General features: G+C 54.9%; 1 protein-coding gene across 1 annotated transcript; it reads right to left on the minus strand.

The window, feature by feature from the left end:
• Positions 1 to 8419: 8419 nt before the first annotated feature.
• LOC121672978 (5'(3')-deoxyribonucleotidase, mitochondrial-like) lies at positions 8420 to 16667 on the minus strand. The gene is made up of 5 exons (XM_042045961.1): positions 15909 to 16667; positions 12465 to 12565; positions 12082 to 12142; positions 11637 to 11751; positions 8420 to 11471 (listed from the first exon to the last, which is right to left on the minus strand). The coding sequence occupies exons 1-5, from the start codon at positions 16170 to 16172 to the stop codon at positions 11314 to 11316; spliced, it is 699 nt and encodes a 232-aa protein (XP_041901895.1). The 5' UTR covers positions 16173 to 16667; the 3' UTR covers positions 8420 to 11313.
• Positions 16668 to 17067: the final 400 nt, after the last annotated feature.

Raw genomic sequence — 17067 nt, forward strand, 5'->3', positions numbered from 1 at the left:
GGGACTCCCCCAGTTTCTTGTTTTGGGCAGTTTCTTTCCTGACCAAGTCACAAAAAACTCTCCGGTATCTGGAAGATGCCAGTGGGGATGGACAGGAATGTTCTGCCTGGTCAGGTTAATTGAGCAAAGGATTTCAAAGCAGGGTCTTGGAAACATTGATCAGGTCAAAGATCTGTGCCTGGGGTGGTGAGGGACTGGAACTGGAACAGCCCAGAGCAGCTGTGGCTGCCCCATCCCTGGGAGTGTCCAAGGCCAGGTTGAACAGGGCTTGGAGCATCCTGGTCTAGTGCAAGGTGCCCCTGCCATGGCAGGGGATTGGAACTCCATGACCTTTAAGGTCCCTTCCAACCCAGGCCATTCCATGATTCCATGATTTTGAGCTCTGAGGTTTCAGTGTGTCTGTGGGGAGTGTTTGCTGCTCCGTGCACCCATGAGCAGATGGTTGCCCTTTCACTGCTTTCCAGAGGCAGCATCCATGATTTCTGGTGATTTGCTTCTCTGCTAAAAGCTTCACTGGGCACGAAAGGGAGAAGCCATCCTTCAGCTGTGCAGAACAGTGTCTTGCAGGATGGTTATTTGTAGGGAATGCAGTGTCCCTTCTGCCCAGTCTGTGGCAGCAGACGTCACTGCTCAGTTACTGCACAGGGACAAGCGCCTGTCGTGGAGCATGGCTGAGCTCATCCATCACTGAGCTTCTCTGCTCCTCAGTCTCCTCTCAGGTCATTAGGAAGGATGAGTGATCCCTCCCTTCCCCTACAAAACCCTTTGCCATGCAGTGACAGAGAAGGATGCAAAGAGCCCCTAAGAGCACAAAAAAGCTTTTCCCTGCAGGGGCACGAAGGAGGCAGGGAAGCAACATCCCATCCATTTTGCAATCAGGAGGGGCACTGAGACAATCACCTCAGCCAGGGCTGGGCAGGATGACACTAAACCCCATCTCTGGGCAGAACCTCCTGGTCCCTGGCTGCTCCTGCCCTCACCATGGAGCCGGTGCTGTGAGCACAGCCAGAGGGTTTTGCCTGAAAACCAGGGATCTCAGTCTGGGGTAGAGCCAGCCAGAGCCTGAGAGGGCTGATTCCTCTTCCCATACATCTGCACAGGAAAGAGGCAAAGCCCTTGGGGATGAGGAGAGAAAGCACTGGAACAGGCATAAACAGCTTAGTAATAATACTAATGATAGCAGTTAGCACATCAGCAGTGGTTTGCAGCGCAGAGCACTGTACAAACATTAATTAGTGCAGGCAGACAATTCAGCGATATGGTTCCCATTTTGCCAACTACGATGAGGAGAGAACCGACCATCTGCTTAAATCCTCTTTAATTTAATCCCGGGGCCTTCACAGGAAAATCCTGAGCCCATTTCAGCCTCAGATGAAACCGCCTGAGAGTGGATGGGCCCTTCAGACTCTCCTGGATCCCACCATGGGATGTTTGAAGGGTGTTGGTGGCTGTGGGCTGAGCCTGGAGCTGGAAAACACACCGTGGCTGTTTTCTATGTCAATACATACACGTGGTGTAGCCAGAGCACCGCTGGTTTTCCTTTAGACACGTGTTGCTGGAGTCTTTGGGGTTTTCCAGTTGGAGATATAGAGCTAGTTTGGGCTATTCTCATCCTCTGCTGCTCTACCTGTGGCAGTTTTATGACCTGTTGGGACAGCTGGCTCATTCATAAAAATTAAAGCAGATGTCAAGAATGACTGGGATGAGTCAGATGGGATAAGCTATAACTGGGGTTCAGCCCTTTGGGGTGGCTCTGCTGGCTCCAGGGACATGTGTGGCTGAGACTGAGACACCATGAGGCACTGGACACCAGGATAAGCTAAAACTGCTGCAATTAGGGTACCCAGGGCTTTTTCTCTTTAAGGATACTGTTCTGTATTGCACAGCAAGCACATACTGCAGTGCGGTTTGGCCAAGAATGGGGGTCAGCACTCGGGGCTTGGCCATGGGGCTGGAAGTTGAACCCCAGTATGAGCCAGACACAGGAGCAGCACCCCAAAAATCCCCCCCAGAATGGGGGAACAGCAGATACTGCAGGAGGGTGAGCTGGGAGGGCGAGCAGCTGGAAGCAGAGCTGTGATCATGCCTCAGCACAGCAGCGCAGCGGTGCTGGGGGTGCAGCCATGCCTGGGGCTTTCTGCAGCCCTCCCTTGCTCCACGGATAATGCCTAGGCAGGAAAAGAGGCAGATGGAACCACAGGGGATGGGAAAGGCCAACACTTCCACAAGGAGATCCCCTTCTCCTTCAGTAGCAGGAAAACATGTTTGCCTACTCTTAAGCTAATATTGAAACCACGGTCCCTTCCCAAACACTGCGTCTGAATTTCCCACTGCACGTGAACTCATCAGCCCTACACATGGAAGAACGTGCTCAGCTCCAGCACAGGCTGGTTTTCCTAGGCTGATTTATTAGGATTAGTGGCTTTTTTCACTAGGTATAGATTCGAAAGTCTATAATGGTGGAATTTTCCCTCTTCTCAGGGCAGATGGGTTCTAACACAGAGCCAAGAAGGGTTTGCAAAGAACTTTATTTTTTCTTTAGACAAAAGAGCTCCTGGATCACTTTGTCCCTGACTGAGCACACCTCGTATTTCATTTAAATCCTGCACTGAGCTGAGCTGGACCTGCAGCTACATCTCAAATTTGCAGATGCTGAAATGCTTGGCTAGATCAGGGCCTTCCTCTTCTCACCATCTCCCAGGGCCTTTTCAAATTAGCCCCCAGCCCAGCCATGTTTTGAAGTCCAGGATGGTGCAAATGGTGCAGATAATGCTGATTTCAGCAAGATCCTCTAAGCTTGGGCTCTCTCTCAGTTTTGTCTTGTGGATGGCATCCCCAGGCAGCTCCTGCATTCCGTCTCCACACCAGGTTGCCTTGTTAAGTGCCTGATTTTAATTTCTCTCAATCAGAAGCTGGGCCCGAGCAATTACGTCGTAACGAGCAATTCATCCAGGGGGAGAGTGTGGATCTAGGTTAATTGGTCTGACAACTGAACCCAATCCTTTCCGGTTTTGCCCAGTTTTCCTTATTTTTCTCTCCCTCTGCACAATCTCTGCAAAGCTCTCAGCCTTGTTAATTAAGAAGGTAACTTCACCCCAAGGGCTGTTTTGTTCTCCCCTCCCTCCTTCAAACACAAGAGAGAAAAAAGCAGCAAGAATTAGCTAGTTTGGGATGAAACAACCACCTTGGAGCAGGACAGAGCCGGCTGGGTCTGACAGCAGTCAGACTGTGTGGAGCTGCTGCTGTTCTCCTGGGCTTTGGGGAAACAATGCTGCGTGATGAAAGCAGGTGCAGGGCCAGAAACACTCCTCCAGGCACGTTTGATATGTTCCACAGGCACACTGCAAAGCGGGGCAGGGTGGAAAACAGGGGGGTCCCTAGGGCTGGGTGGGTTCTGGGTCATGGCTGGGGCTGCAGTGCTGCAAATTTGGGGGACAGATGCAGGAGGGTTTATGGCTTCTTGGGAACACACAGTCCTAATGGTCTGGGCATTTCTGAAACCCTTTTTGCTAAAAAAGACTGTGGCAAAAGCCCCGTGCATCGGGGTCTCTGCCCTGTGGCCATACCAGGAGGAGTAGAAATGAAGCTTTGCCCTTTTTTGTGGGCTCTTTGTGGTCTCTTTTTATGAATTCCCATCAAAAAGCTGGGCTCTGCCCATGCCAGGCAGGGTGGGACACCCTGTTTTCTGGTCTCCCATGGGTGTGGGCAGCCCCAACCCCACTGTATGGGAAGGAACTAGAACATGTTCTGTGCCTCCATTTTCATAATTGGAAGGTTCGTGGGTAACCCAGAGATCAATTTTGGAGTGAGGAGATGCCAGTGATGTTTACAGTCAGACATGTTTCCCTGCAGACTGGTATGTCCTGCAGAGAATAAACTGGCCTCAGTGCAGGGAATCAGTCCCAAAACACATCCCCTGTGCTCCAAGATGCACTGAGGGGATCTGGCTGGGCAGCTGAGGCTGCCACTGGCACCAGTGCCTGTCCCCAGCAGCCACTCAGGAGCACTTTCTCTGGGATAAAAAGGATGTGCACAAGATGAATGAGCAGGAAGCACAGCTGTGAGAGTGCTCTGCTAGACTGGGAAAGGAAAATCTGTTATAAAACAGGCACCCGAGGCATGAGTTTGCTTTTCCAGAGGCTGTGGGAGCCCGAGGGTCTGGGACTGAGAGCAAAGGAGATGCCTGCAATGGGAGGGGTGGTAACACTTGGAAAGCTTCAGAGATGGTTCCTCAGGGCTCATGGAGTCATTACCTGGCACGGCTGTGACTGGGAGGGGAAGGAAGCAGGGCAGGGGCATTGAGCCAGGGGGTTCCCAGCTGGCACCTGGCCAAAAGCCTCATGCAGGTGGGCACAGAAAGGGTAACACAGGCACCAGGGATCCCAATCCCACTGAGATGGAGAGCTGTGACCATCTGCTGCCCACTCCTGGATGGTGCCTTCAGCAGTGATATCACAAAATGGTCTGGGTTGGAACTTTAAAGACCACCCAGTTCCAGCTGGTGACAGCACTGAGCCTTGCCTGGGTGGCAGCAGTGCTGTGTGCAGGCTCTTTGCAGCACCAAGTGCAGCAGCTCCCTGCCTTTCCCATCCCTTTTCCCGGGAAGGGCTCAACCCGTGCAGCAGGAGCTGCTCCTCGTCCTCACACGTCCCCTGGCACTCACAATGGAGCCCTCTTGCCTGACTTTTACTAAACAGAAGCCAACTCCCAGCCTCCATAGCTGCTTCTAGTGCACCTCCCAGCACTTTTGGGAGTTTCCCTGAGCCCTCTGGTGTTTTGAAGCCATCCCCAGGAGCTGTTGGGTGACTCACCAGACAGATGTGAAGGCAGCACAGGTGCTGCCCAGCTGGGGCTCCCATTGGGATGGCACAAAGGAAAAATGCCATGGGCACACAAGGCTCACAGGCTTGGTTACATCTTCATAGACCCTCAAGAGCTCTCACCCAGTACGTGAACTACAGCCCTTCAGTAACTGCTGTTCATCTCCCTCCCCTGGATCTCAGGAAAACAGACCCAGCTCCAGCCCTGGTTACCTGGAGATGCTGAATGCAGATTCTGGGGCATGGGGTATAAGACCCAGACACAGCCAAGGCAAGTTCACCCCAAATCTGGCAAGTTAGAGTTTAAAATAATATATAGGGTGGGTCTGTTCTGGGAGAGGAGCAGCACCAGGATCACTGCTGGCACCCTCCAGCCCAGGAGGACTGGGCAGGTGAGGGATGGGGATGGGCTCAGACCTGCTGAGGGTGGTTGTGGGGTGTGCAAGCTCAGCTCCACTGGTCTCTGCCCATGGTGTGGCCTGACACCAGTGCCCTCCCCTATGACGGGTGTTTACAGAGCTGGACAGGATCCCTGGAGCCCTTGTGTCCATGTCCCTCTGGCTGCAGGACACCAGGGTTCTATGAGGTCGTGGTCAGACCCTTCCTGCAGCTGCATCCAAGAGCTGGGGATCTCCAGGAAAAAGCCATGAGCTGGGAACCTCCAGGAAAAAGGCACTGGTGGGATGTTGCTGGCACGTTTGGTGGTTGGTGGAAACAGCAGGCGAAGTGGCCTCGTGCTCGGGGTTGCTGGTCCCGGCGGTGCTCTGAGTGCAGCATCAGCTGGATTTTGGCAGCTGTGAGCCCTGGCCCCTCACTGCCCACAGTCCTGGCCCCAAGGAGGGAGGGAGAAGGTGGCATGCTCACGTCTGAATACAACATGTTCCCCAAACATGTTTGTTAACATAGTCACAAATAAACATTTTGCAAGATTTTTGCCAGGAGGACGGGCTTAATGTGTGTGGAGCCCTGAAGGACAGGAGAAAGCCAGTGCAGCCTATCATGTGGGCTCTGGTCTGGCCTCCCCAGCACTGCTGGGGCAAGGGAAGTTGATTCCTCTCTGGGGAGTGCATTACTCAAGTCCCTGTGCACAAATTGAGAAGCAAATCCCATTAATCCAACCAGGAGGGAAACACTATTGTGGTGCTGGAGGAGAAGGGAAGGGCAAGCAATACCCACCAGGAACCACCCCAGTTCCTCTGTCCTCCCCACCAGCAGCTGTGCCCCCACTCTACTCCCCAAAATGGGCTCCGGCTTCAGAGTGAGCAAAAGGAAAAAGCAAAGTCATGTCCCAGCTCCTTGGGGGATTTCAGGCTTTCAGGGGCAGGTTGAGCAATCTCAGTCCTGGGAGGGCTGTGGGGTCCCATGGGGAAGCAGGGGCACAGCCAAGCAGGGAGGCATGGAGGGGGACAGGGGATGCCCTGGGCTGTCAGAAGTCTTCAGCCTGAGATTTTTCCAGGGATATTTTCTATATGGACCCTATAGATGCCTAGTTCATCTTCTAACCCACAAATCATTCATGTTTTTGCCCATCCCATTCTCTGCCCCATCCAGCTGGAGAGAGAACAAGTGGCTGGGAGGGGGCTCAGCACCTGGTGGGGGCCAGCCCAGCTCATTTCCTCATCTCTGGAAGTGTCCAAGGCCAGGTTGGACAGGGCTTGGAGCAACCTGGTCTAGTGCAAGGTGTCCCTGCCCATGGCAGGGGGTTGCAATGAGATGATCTTTAAGATCCCTTCCAGCCCAAACCATTCTATGATTCTGGGATTTTCCTGGCACCTGCAGCTGCGGCTGCCCCTCGGTACCCCCAGGTGGTCCGGCTGGTCCCGGTAAGCTGTGCCTCCGGGCTGCAGTTCCCAGCGGGAGGGATGCAGAGGGCATTGGAGCCTGGGCTGGGATAACCGGGAGGGCTGAGGGGCTGGAAGGAGGGCTGGCACACCGTGCTGAGCGCAGGCTGGCAGCAGCGCGCTCCCACACGCGATCACACAGTCCCCTCTAGTGGATATTCCTCTTCCATCCACATGGATGTCCTGCCCACGCTGCGTTGGCACCACCGGGCTCCGAAGCCTGGCCCCAGCAGTGACCCTGGGGCACCATCCTGCTCCTCTCCTGAAACGGGGCACGGTGGCAGGAGCAAAGCCCCATCCAGCTGCCTCCAGCTGGTCCATCCCTTCCTCCGCTCCTTCCCGTCCTGCGTATTTGGGTGACTCATCCTTCCCCCGCCCCGTCCCCTGCCCTGGCTTTGTCCCACACCACCCGCTGCCCTTGCGTCAGGGCTGGCCCTGGTTGGCCCCTGCATTCCTGGTTCTCCCTCTCCGCTGGGATTTCACACTGCTCGGAGTTATTTGGGCAGTGGCCAACATGAGAACGAGCTAATGAGCACCCGCGTGGCAACTGCTTCCAGGGATCCAGGGGTGAGCACCACTTGCTCCCGCCCTGCTAGGGCCTGCTACCTTGGTCCAGCTTGGACTCTGGAGAAGTGGGATGCTCTCAGATGGGAATCCCCTGAGGGGGATGGGTGTTTGCACCTTTGTCCAGCAGCTCCTGCCCCTGGCAAGGGTGCAAAGGCTCCCACTTGCACAGGCCTGGAGCACTGCCCTGTGCTCAGGGCCAGGGCCGGGGCACTGCCACCTCCTTACCCCTCCTCTCTGCCTCTGCCTGCTTTGGAAACTGCTTATCACCTGGAATAAATGTGATAATCTGCAACCTGAGGCTTTTCAAGGGAAAAAAGCCATGTAGGAGAGCGTGGAAGAACAGACACAGCTGCAGACCAGGAGTTCATCATGCTCCATCAGGATGCAGTCCCTCCCACTTGTTCCATCTTCTACTGCAAACACGTGCCCCTGGTCCCAGTGCCACCATCCAACAGCCCCAGCTCAGGGCAGAGCTGATGTCAAACCCTCTGCCTCCATCCCTGGGCCAGGGAAGGATGGTGTCTCCTCTGGGGAGCTGGGACTTCCAGTGCAGGGCGAGGGCAGTGGGGATGGAGAAGGAGCTGTGGCCCAGCACTTGCTGCCCAGAAGCCCCAAAAAGCAGCAGGAAGGTCAGAGAGGTGCCTGTTGCTCAAACCAGCCCTGGGACAGCTTTGTGGGCCTCGCAGGAGCATCCTGGGGAGATGTACACCCAGTTCAGGCCATGCTGTTTGAGCAGGCAGCTGAATCACCTTGACCCCATGCTGGCCAGGAGGCCTTTGGTGTCCCAGCTCCAGCAGAACTGCATCTCCAGCTCACAGATGTGATTCTGGTAACACCTTGTGTCATGTCCTGGAGTCACACCAGTGCAAGGAGCACACGATCCGCTTCTGTCCTTTGATTCTGATTTTCCCAGCCCTCCTGGGATGGTCCCACAGTCCTTCTTCCCTGCCTCTGGTCCTGTGTGTCCAGCTGGGCTATGGCATTGCTCACAGCATGCAGTTTCTGGTCATGCACAAGGATTCTCATGGCACAGCCCCACAGCAAGCAGGGGAGTCCACAGACACCTCACAGGCTGGGTGTGTGGATGTGGAGCAGCCAGCAGTGATGGATAAGGCATAAAATCCCGGAGAGAGCCAGGCAGTGACAGTCCCAGCCCCTTTTATAGCTTCTGCTCTGTGGCCCAACAGGACACACACTTCACAGCTTTATTTATTATAAAAGATCTTTAGGAAGATGAACTCTACCCCAAACCACCCCTTGGCTTTATTTCTGCCCACAGGGACTGTGTCTAACAGCGTGATGGCACTGCCAGGGCAGCAGGGCTGGTTCCAGGTTTTCTGGACAAGAGGACATTCCCAAACCTGGAGGTGAACCCCCTATCCCCACACAGAGCGACAGCTGGGAAACTGCAAACCCCAAACTCCATTTCTAGGCAGCTGGATGCCAAACAACCCAGTGTTTATTGCCGTGCTCCTCATTTGCCTCGAGTTTATAGATGTACATTCAAAAATAAAAGCTCTGTGTATCTCAGCTGGACACAGACAGGCTTGAACAATGAATAGGCCAATCCGTCGACGATGGAGTCACCTCCCAGTCCCAAGCGTGGGAGCAAACAGTCCAGCTACCAGCTCAGGATCTCTGTGCATCGAGTTGGAGCCTCAGGCATGAGAAACTCCAGCTCTGCTTTCAAGTATATTTGGTGTGCACACACGTGGTTTCTCTGGCATCACATCTCACCACGAGGAAAAGACCTGCTGGCCCCAGAGAGCCACATCCCTCGGGTCTGCCCCAGCTTCAGGGGAAGATGACAGGTTTGGGCAGCTGCTGGAGCGATGTGCCAGCTTGTTTTGGCTCAATGAGCAGGGAGAAGACTCTGGGGAGCTCAGGCAGCTCGTATTTACATGGTACCATTGGGAAAATACCAGCAGGGACCTCATGAAGTCACCCCAGCTGCACACAGGGGCCAACAGGCAGGGGGGGTCTGGTGGAGCCAAGGGGTTCCTGATGTTCAGCAGCTGCTGCTCATGGTGCTCCTGTGCTGTCCCAGTTCCCAGCTTGCAAACCCTCCAGCTGAGACAGCTCTTGGCCAGAAGCCTGCACCTCAGGCAGCTGCACATCCCAAACAGACCCCCCCAAACCAAACCCACCACCCACAGAAGCACACAGTGGTTTAAACAGGAAAGAAAAATGAAAAAAAGAAACAAAAAAAGATGATTGTGGTATGTAAGTCCCACTGCCCTGGGCCAACCATGCCAGCTTTTACGCTCCCCCCATCCCAAAAAACAGGGCAAGCCCCACATCGACACAGGCCCCATCCCTGGCCCTGCAGCACCCAGGGAAGGCACAGGTTCCAAAGCACCAACTCCAGAACCCCTCCAGGTCCTGCATACGGGAGGGGTCTGGCTGCCACTGCTGAATTAGGTTATTTGTTGGTTATGTAGCTTTAAGTTCATGTACTTTTGCTCACAGAGGCCCACAGGAGAGGGGAGAGACAAACCAAAGGTGTGAGCAAGGAGCACAGGGTGGCAAAGCCCAGCCAAGCCCTGGCTACTTCCTCTGCCTGTAGGGTTATGTGTCCAGGTGGGGAATTTTACTCCTGCAACCAGCAAGTCCTTGGGCCAGGAGGGCAGTGGGATCCTGGACAGCGTGGGGACACACAGCAGCAGGGGCCAATGGCCTCTGTGGTGTCAGCAGTGATGCACCCGGATCATCCCTGGGGCTTTGCCTGGCGTGGGCCAGCACCAGCTCCCACTCGGGACAGCCGGGCTGTGGCTGCCCTGCGGCAGTGCCACAGGAAGGGAGGGGATACCAGCCAGCTGCTGGCTTTCCCATCAGCTGGGATATCTCTCTGAGGCCGGGTGGAGAACCAGCAGCAGCAGCAGCTGCTTTCTCGTGCCAGACAGGTTGCTGAAGTTCAAGACTGGACTGGTGCGGGCTCGGCAAAGCAGGGATGAGACAAACAAGAGAGGAAGAGGCTGTGGGCACAGCTATGCCAAAAGCATCCCTCCTGGAGCTGCCCCTTGGTCCAAACCCTCCCTTTTTGGTGGCCAGCTGAAGCTTCCCAGCAGCGCTGGCTGCTCCCAGAGCTCAGCAGCGCCGGCACTGTCCCCTGGCAGAGGTGGCTGGTACAGCTGCGTGTGCTGTGAGCCCTTTGCACCAGCCAGGCACTGAACACCTCTCTGCAGCAGCCCAGAACCAGGGGAGTGGGGCTGGCAGCATGCTCTGTCCCCAGACATCCAGCACTGGGACTGTGGTGGAGCTGCAGAACAAACTGACGCTGTGATACAGCTCGTGGGCACCTCTCATGGGCTCCTGTGCTGGTTTCGACCAGGGCAGAGTTAATTTTGTTCACAGTGGCTTGTATGGGGCTATATTTTCTGTGAAGAAAATTAACTCTACCCTGGCTGAAACCAGCACAGCTCCCCAGCCTTTAACAGAACATCCCTCCAACATCTTCCCCTGCAGAGTGTGAGAACTGCAAACAGCATCCATGGATGTGCTTGTGACAATCCTCCACCACCACAACCCCAGTGCAGGGAGCCTGGACAGCATCTGCCTGCTCTCCCTGCCCTCCCAGCCACCCCTCTCCCCAGATCCAGGCACTGCCAGGCAGAAAGACCTCCCGAGGCAGCCCCCTGGGATGAAACCCTGCAAGGACTAAACAAACCCCACGCATGATCCCTGACCATAACGCAGAGGGGAGGATGGAGAGCTGGTCTGTGCCACGCAGTGCACCAGGCAAGGGCAGTGACACGCTGAGGGTGACCTTGTCCATCAGAAGCACCAGGCTGGGCTCATGGGGGGTGCAGATGCAGCACAGAGACCCAGGAGCCAGTGGGAAATGCTCCCCACCCAGGCTGTCAGGTCCACAGGCACAATCCTGCTCTTGGTCCCTTGTGGCACGGCTGGGCTGGGGTCTTTTTTTCAAGTCCAGGTGACTGTGGCACTTCAGCTCACCCTCCTCTTCCTCTCTGCAGCAGGGACAGCGTCTGTCTGCCTGTCCATCAGTGGTTCTGGCTTTCAGCAGGACTCCACAGGAACACAGGCAGGTGGCTGCAGCCCCAGGTGGCCGTAGTGGCCAGTGTTTAGGTGGCGTGGCCAGGCAGGAGGCGTTTGCTGTCCAGAATGGCCTTCCAGTCGTCGGCCCAGGAGTGCAGCCGGCGGCTGGGGGGCTTCAGCTGCAGGTGTTTGTTGTGGCAGGCAGTGAAGAGCACGTGCTCCCAAGTGGGGTTCTGCTCGGCCCCTGCAAAGGAAGGAGAGAGGTCAGTGCTCTGGACAACTCTACGAAACACTGAAGATGATTCTACTCCAACATGAAGAGCCCGAAGTTACAAAACTGCAACAGCATGGAAAGACCAACACCCATCCCTGGCTGCCTCCAGTCACTCCTGCACCCCTCACCTCTTACCTGTTATATCAGGTCTGTCATCTATAAGCAGGTCAGCAGAAACCACTGTCTTATCTCGTGTCAAAACAATCTGCTCAAGAAACTCAGGGCCAAAGTGCTTCTCCACCCAGGCATACTGGAAGGCAAGAGATGGCTGGTGAGCTCAGGGAAGGCTGATGGATGGGGCAGGGGGTGCTTGGTGGAGTGGAAGCAGCCCTGGCCCCCACAAAGGGAAGATATCTCTCTTAATAAGTTCATTAGTGGGATGGATTTGGATGCTGCTGGAGCAAAAGTTCTTTTAAACCCAAGCAGCTTTTGATGTCATGATGAAAGACTAAGACCAAGAGCCTCAATTCATGCAAATGGATGGAAGAGGGAAATTTTACAGCCAGAGGCATGGAGGAATCAGACACCTTTCACTGGGCAGTGTGGATAGGAGGGGGAGCTGAGATTTGGGCCTGCTCACCTTTTCGTAAGGGCAGTACCGGTACTTCTTGATGGGGCTAGTGCAGATGAACACGTCAGTGCTGCCACGAGGAGAAAGACGGGCAGAGTGTCATTCTGGGCCAGAGCAGGCAGCAGCCCAAAGCCAACCTCCCACCACACACAGATCAAACAGATTTAAGACATTAATCCCCCATCTCACAGAATCCCACAGCACAATTGTGTTCCCCTTTTCACAACCTCTGCTGGGAGCAGAGAGCTGAAAGGAAGGGGCTGCACATGGCTGATGTTCTAGGTGACTGCTCCAGGAGTCAAAGCCCTTTCTCCCCTCCCTTGCCTGATGGCCTGAATGGCCATGGGGAACCAGTGTCCACACCCACACACCATGGGCAGGTTCCTACTCACTCTGCCAAATTTGCCATTTGCTTCACAGCTTCCACAGCCCCAGGGAGAGGGTCCAGCTCGATGAAGAAGTTCTTGGATTCCCAGATGCTGATGGCTTTCTCCTGTGAGGGGAAAGAGACCAGTTACTGCACTTCTTGCTATTCTTCCTGCATGTGCATCCTCCTCACCCTTTGCTAGGACAGAGGACGGGACACGGAGAACAGCGGGAGCACCAGCTCCAGTCCCCTCTTGCTCACCCCCTTTGCCTCTGTGGGTGCATCTGCTCCCCACATGCCAACTTGCACCCATCCCAAACAATTCAGATTGGAAATGCTCTGGAACAGGCTTGGTTTGCCCCTGCAGCCCCAGACACAAAGGGAGCAGCACGTTCCTGTAAGGCCAAACACCAGAGATTATCCAGATCCAAACCAAACCCATCCAGAGGGACGGATCCATGGTGTGGTAGCCCTGCTGTACCATGATGCTGTTCAGGCACAGATGCTGTCTGGCCTATTTGTCTCCATGAGATCACTTAAAATAGCAGCCAGGCTACTCTCCCAGGAGAAAGTACATTACAGGATGAACCACATGTCAGGATGAATGCAGAGGCTCTCCCTCAGGGAAGCCTGGACAAGGTCTAGCAGGCAAATAGAGCATCTCCAGGCAAGGATTTGAAGCACAACATCTAGGACAGCAGCCTGGGTGCACTGTTATGGCACAGGGAGAACAGAGAGGAGACCAGAGAGCAAAACCTTGGGGTGAGGGCAGAGTCCAGGGGCTGCCTGCAATGGGTTCAGCACAGCTCTAAGGAACAGCAGCCCCTGCACTGCCTCAAACACGTTAACAGCTTGTCAGGTGCCAAGGAAAGCAATTATTTTGCACAAACACTGTGTCCTCAGGGAGGAGAGCCGGGAAGAAACAGAAGCAACCCAGCCCCAGTGCTGTGATGCAGCTGAGGAGCTGCAGATGCAGCCAGGAAGAGTTTTGAAGGAAGCTCAGCCCTGAAGGATTGATTTTCATTTTTGAGCATCTCTGTTTCTAAATTTGAGATAAGGGGAATAAGAACAAAAGGGACTTTAGGCCCATCCCAGCCTTCTTGTATTGTATATATAAATACGTATGTGTGTGAGAACAGCTTATAGCAATAAATAGGCTGGTTGGACACAGCAGCAGCTGGCCGCTCCCTGCTGCCCGATGAGCAGGAATCTAATGGGCAACCAACACATTTTGCCTTTACACCTCTACTGGGGGAAAACAACAGCAGTTGGCAACAGTGAGCAACTGGGCCTTTACTGGGAACTCCAGAGCCCAGGGCAGCAGCACCGCAGGGAAAACACAGGTCCACGTGGGGAGTCACACCCTGCTTCATGCAGGATGTTGTCTGCACACCTCACCTGCCCTCAGGGAGGTGAATGCATCACCCATTACAAATTTGGGCACTGAGCTTTTAACATGACATGCCAGAATCAAACCCTGTATTTCTCAAAAAAATCACAGTTAACATGAGACCAGACACTCAATTTAAAAGGAGAGAATGTTGCATTCTTCCCTTCTGCCCGAGCAGCAGAAGACATCAGTGGTTCAGAGGAGGGAAGAAAAGCCTTCTTCACACCTGTCCAAAACTGAACGCACTAGTTTGGCTCAGAGCAGAAATGCCTCCAGGCTCCATGGCAAGAACAACCAGCCAAAAAGCATGCCAGGGAGCCATGCAAACATTCAAACTCCAGTTGCTCTGCCTCAGACTGGGGAGCAGCGATGTTCTATTTATAAGATATTGTCTGTAGTTGCACAAGAGACACCTGAGAAATGCAGGGTGATGCAGCAGAGCACTTCAAACTGCACTGAAGTGTTTTCTTACAGCAGCACTTCCGCAGCTATCCCACTTCCAATTATGTCAAAAAGCATTTTGCAATCAGACTTGAGAAGGGAAGAACTAAGCTTACCTTGAGGAAAGACCCACTCCACTTCCAGAGCCAGAATAATTCCCTGTGACACCACGACCAGCATGCTGCCCAGCAGATGGAAAAGTCCCCTGGGCTGGGAATCCCAACATGTGCCAGGACAGACCCTCAATCCCCATAAGGAATTTCCCTGCCTGTCCAGGGCTCCCCATCCTTCCAGGTCTGTGTGCTTGGTGCATTCCTGAGCTTTCTCCCATTCAGAGCTGGAACCTGGAGCTCGTTGGACACTTTGGCTCCTATTTTCTGGTCCCTGCAGCAGGTCAGTGGTGCTCTCTGATCAGAGACTGGAATGGCCCATGTGTCTGTAGCCATAGAGCAGCTCCTACTCACTTCAGCCCTGCTTTGAAACCACAGGGAAAACCAGGGCTGCCGTGAGGTCGGTCTGTGCAAGTTTTGCTACTTGTTCAGCCCAAGGTTTTGGTGGTTTTACATGATCACAGCAGACACAAGATGAGCTCACTTCATTTAACACATCCAAAGTAGTCACAGTCAAGAAAGAAAAAAACTGTTATCACATGTCACCCCTGCCAAACTTTGAACAGCTGCTTTACTGCACGAATGACATCCTGCACTTCCCTTTCACTGCTCCCAGCCAGAAAGGACACTTTATTCCTTCAGCTCATCAACCTTTTTAGGACTTTGCCCATGGGAGAGCCCTGGACCTTATTCCCATTCCTTTCCCTGTAACCATCATACTCCTAACAACAGGAACACTTTTGTTTACCATAACACGTTTCAACCAGTGCAACTGCAATCCATGGATGAGACCACAGATATCCACTGGGATGGGAAACTTGTAGAGGCAGAAACCAACTCTCTGCAGCAGTCAGCCTGTTGCTGAATGATAAATTACAATGTAGAGAGAGCTTCTGCTTTTAAGCTTTAATTACAAATTGAATATAATTATTCTGGCATGGGAGGGCTTGGGTTGTTTTAATTTTAAGTAAGCCCTCGAATGAAGCGTCAATTGCATGGCTGGCTCTGAACTTCTCTGCTGCATCCCACCCCTCACATTGCTCTTGAGGAGCTAAATAATCCATTTAGGAATGCTACCAATCCACATGGCCAAATCAGAGCTAGAAAACCCGAGCTATACAATCTGGGGTATTTTAAGACAGATGTTCTGAAATACCCCCTTTCCTTGCACCTGTCTCTATCAAGACATGCAGGGAAAAAGCCCACTAGACCATCTGATCAGCCTGGTCTAGTGGAAGATGTCCCTCCCATGGCAGGGGGTTGGAACGAGGCGGTCTTTAAGATCCCTTCCATCCCAAACCATTCTGGGATTCCACGAAAGACACAGATGTGCACGAAAAAAGATTTCTGGGGAAAAAAAGGCACTGCTAGAAGCCTTCCTGTGTTCCTGTGTTTTGCCGGGAGCTCTGTGGTGGCCTCCACAGCCCTCCCAAGCACTGCACCCACAACCTGGGGGTCAGAGGGTCCCTCAGGGCCAAGCTCTGGCCACAAGTAACCCACACGCGGAGCCGGGGGAAGCACAACTCACACTCAGCTCGGGTTCCAGGCGCCCGTACTGCTCCGACACCCAGAAGCCCCTCCGGTCCTCCAGGGCAATGTAGGGCTTGTCGGGGTACCTGGCCCTGAATTTCTTGAGGAAGCCTCCCTCGAAGTCGGCCAGCACCCCGTCCATGTCCACCAGCACCCGCAGAGCCCTGCGGGACCCCGCCGTGGGGCCGAGCCCCCTGCCCAGCCCGGCCAAGGGGCCGCAGCGCCGGGGCCGCAGGTGCAGGAAGCAGCTCAGCAAAATCATGGTGGAGGGGGCTCGGGGCAGGGAATGGGGGCTCGGGGAAGGGGCTTTGGGGCAGGGGTTGAGGAGAGGCTTGAGAAAGGGAGTGGGGAGCTTGAGGAAGCAGATGGGAGTTAGAGGAAAGGAATAGGGGGCTTGAAGAAGGGGATGGGGGGCTCAGAGAAAGGGGCTCAGGGAAGGGGATGGGGGCTTGAGGCAGGGGATGGGAGGCTTGAGGCAGGGGATAGGGGGCTCAGAGCAGGGGATGGGGGGCTCTCCAAGCAAAGGGGGGGGGCCGCTATTTCAAGCCCGCACCAAGCCAGCGGGCAGCCCTGTCAAGAGCATCCCTTTGCAGCAGGAGCAAGGAGCGGCGGAGGGGTGCAAGGGGGAGCAGAGGGGATATCGGGGGGCGCGGGGGGAATGCAAAGGCCCGTCCTGGCCCCCAGCGCGTCCTCTCCCTCCCCGCCCCATCCCTCCCTGGCAGCGAGCGTGGAGCGGCGGCGGCGGCGGGAGGGGAGCGGCGGCAGCGGGGCCGGTGCCCGGTGCCCGGCGCGGAGCTCGCCCCGACCCGGCAGTGCAAAGCCCAGTTCCTCTTCCCAGTGCTTGCCGAGCCCGGAGCGCCGGCACCGCCTTAAAGCGGCACAAGCGCCCTGCGACAGCGCGGTGGCTCCGCGCCGCCCGGCCGCCTTAAGGCTGCCCCAGCCCCGCCGCTCTTCCCCTGCGTCCCTCCCTGCCTCAGTTTCCTTCGCCCTCAGTCTTCGGGATGCCCAGTCCCCCTCCCACTCCCTCCCCATGCCCGTCCCTGCCTGCAGGGGTGGTGGGTACATTTGGAGGCACACGTAAGGTGGTGGGTTTTTTGCATAGAATGCAGCCGTTTCTGCTAGTTCTTGCTCCGTGTGACAACTCTGTCCCCACGCGT

The sequence above is a fragment of the Corvus kubaryi genome, unplaced genomic scaffold (genome assembly GCF_017639235.1).
Source record: "Corvus kubaryi isolate FWS band 111438036 unplaced genomic scaffold, C.kubaryi_AGA036_p1.0 65067, whole genome shotgun sequence".
Taxonomy (NCBI): domain Eukaryota; kingdom Metazoa; phylum Chordata; class Aves; order Passeriformes; family Corvidae; genus Corvus; species Corvus kubaryi.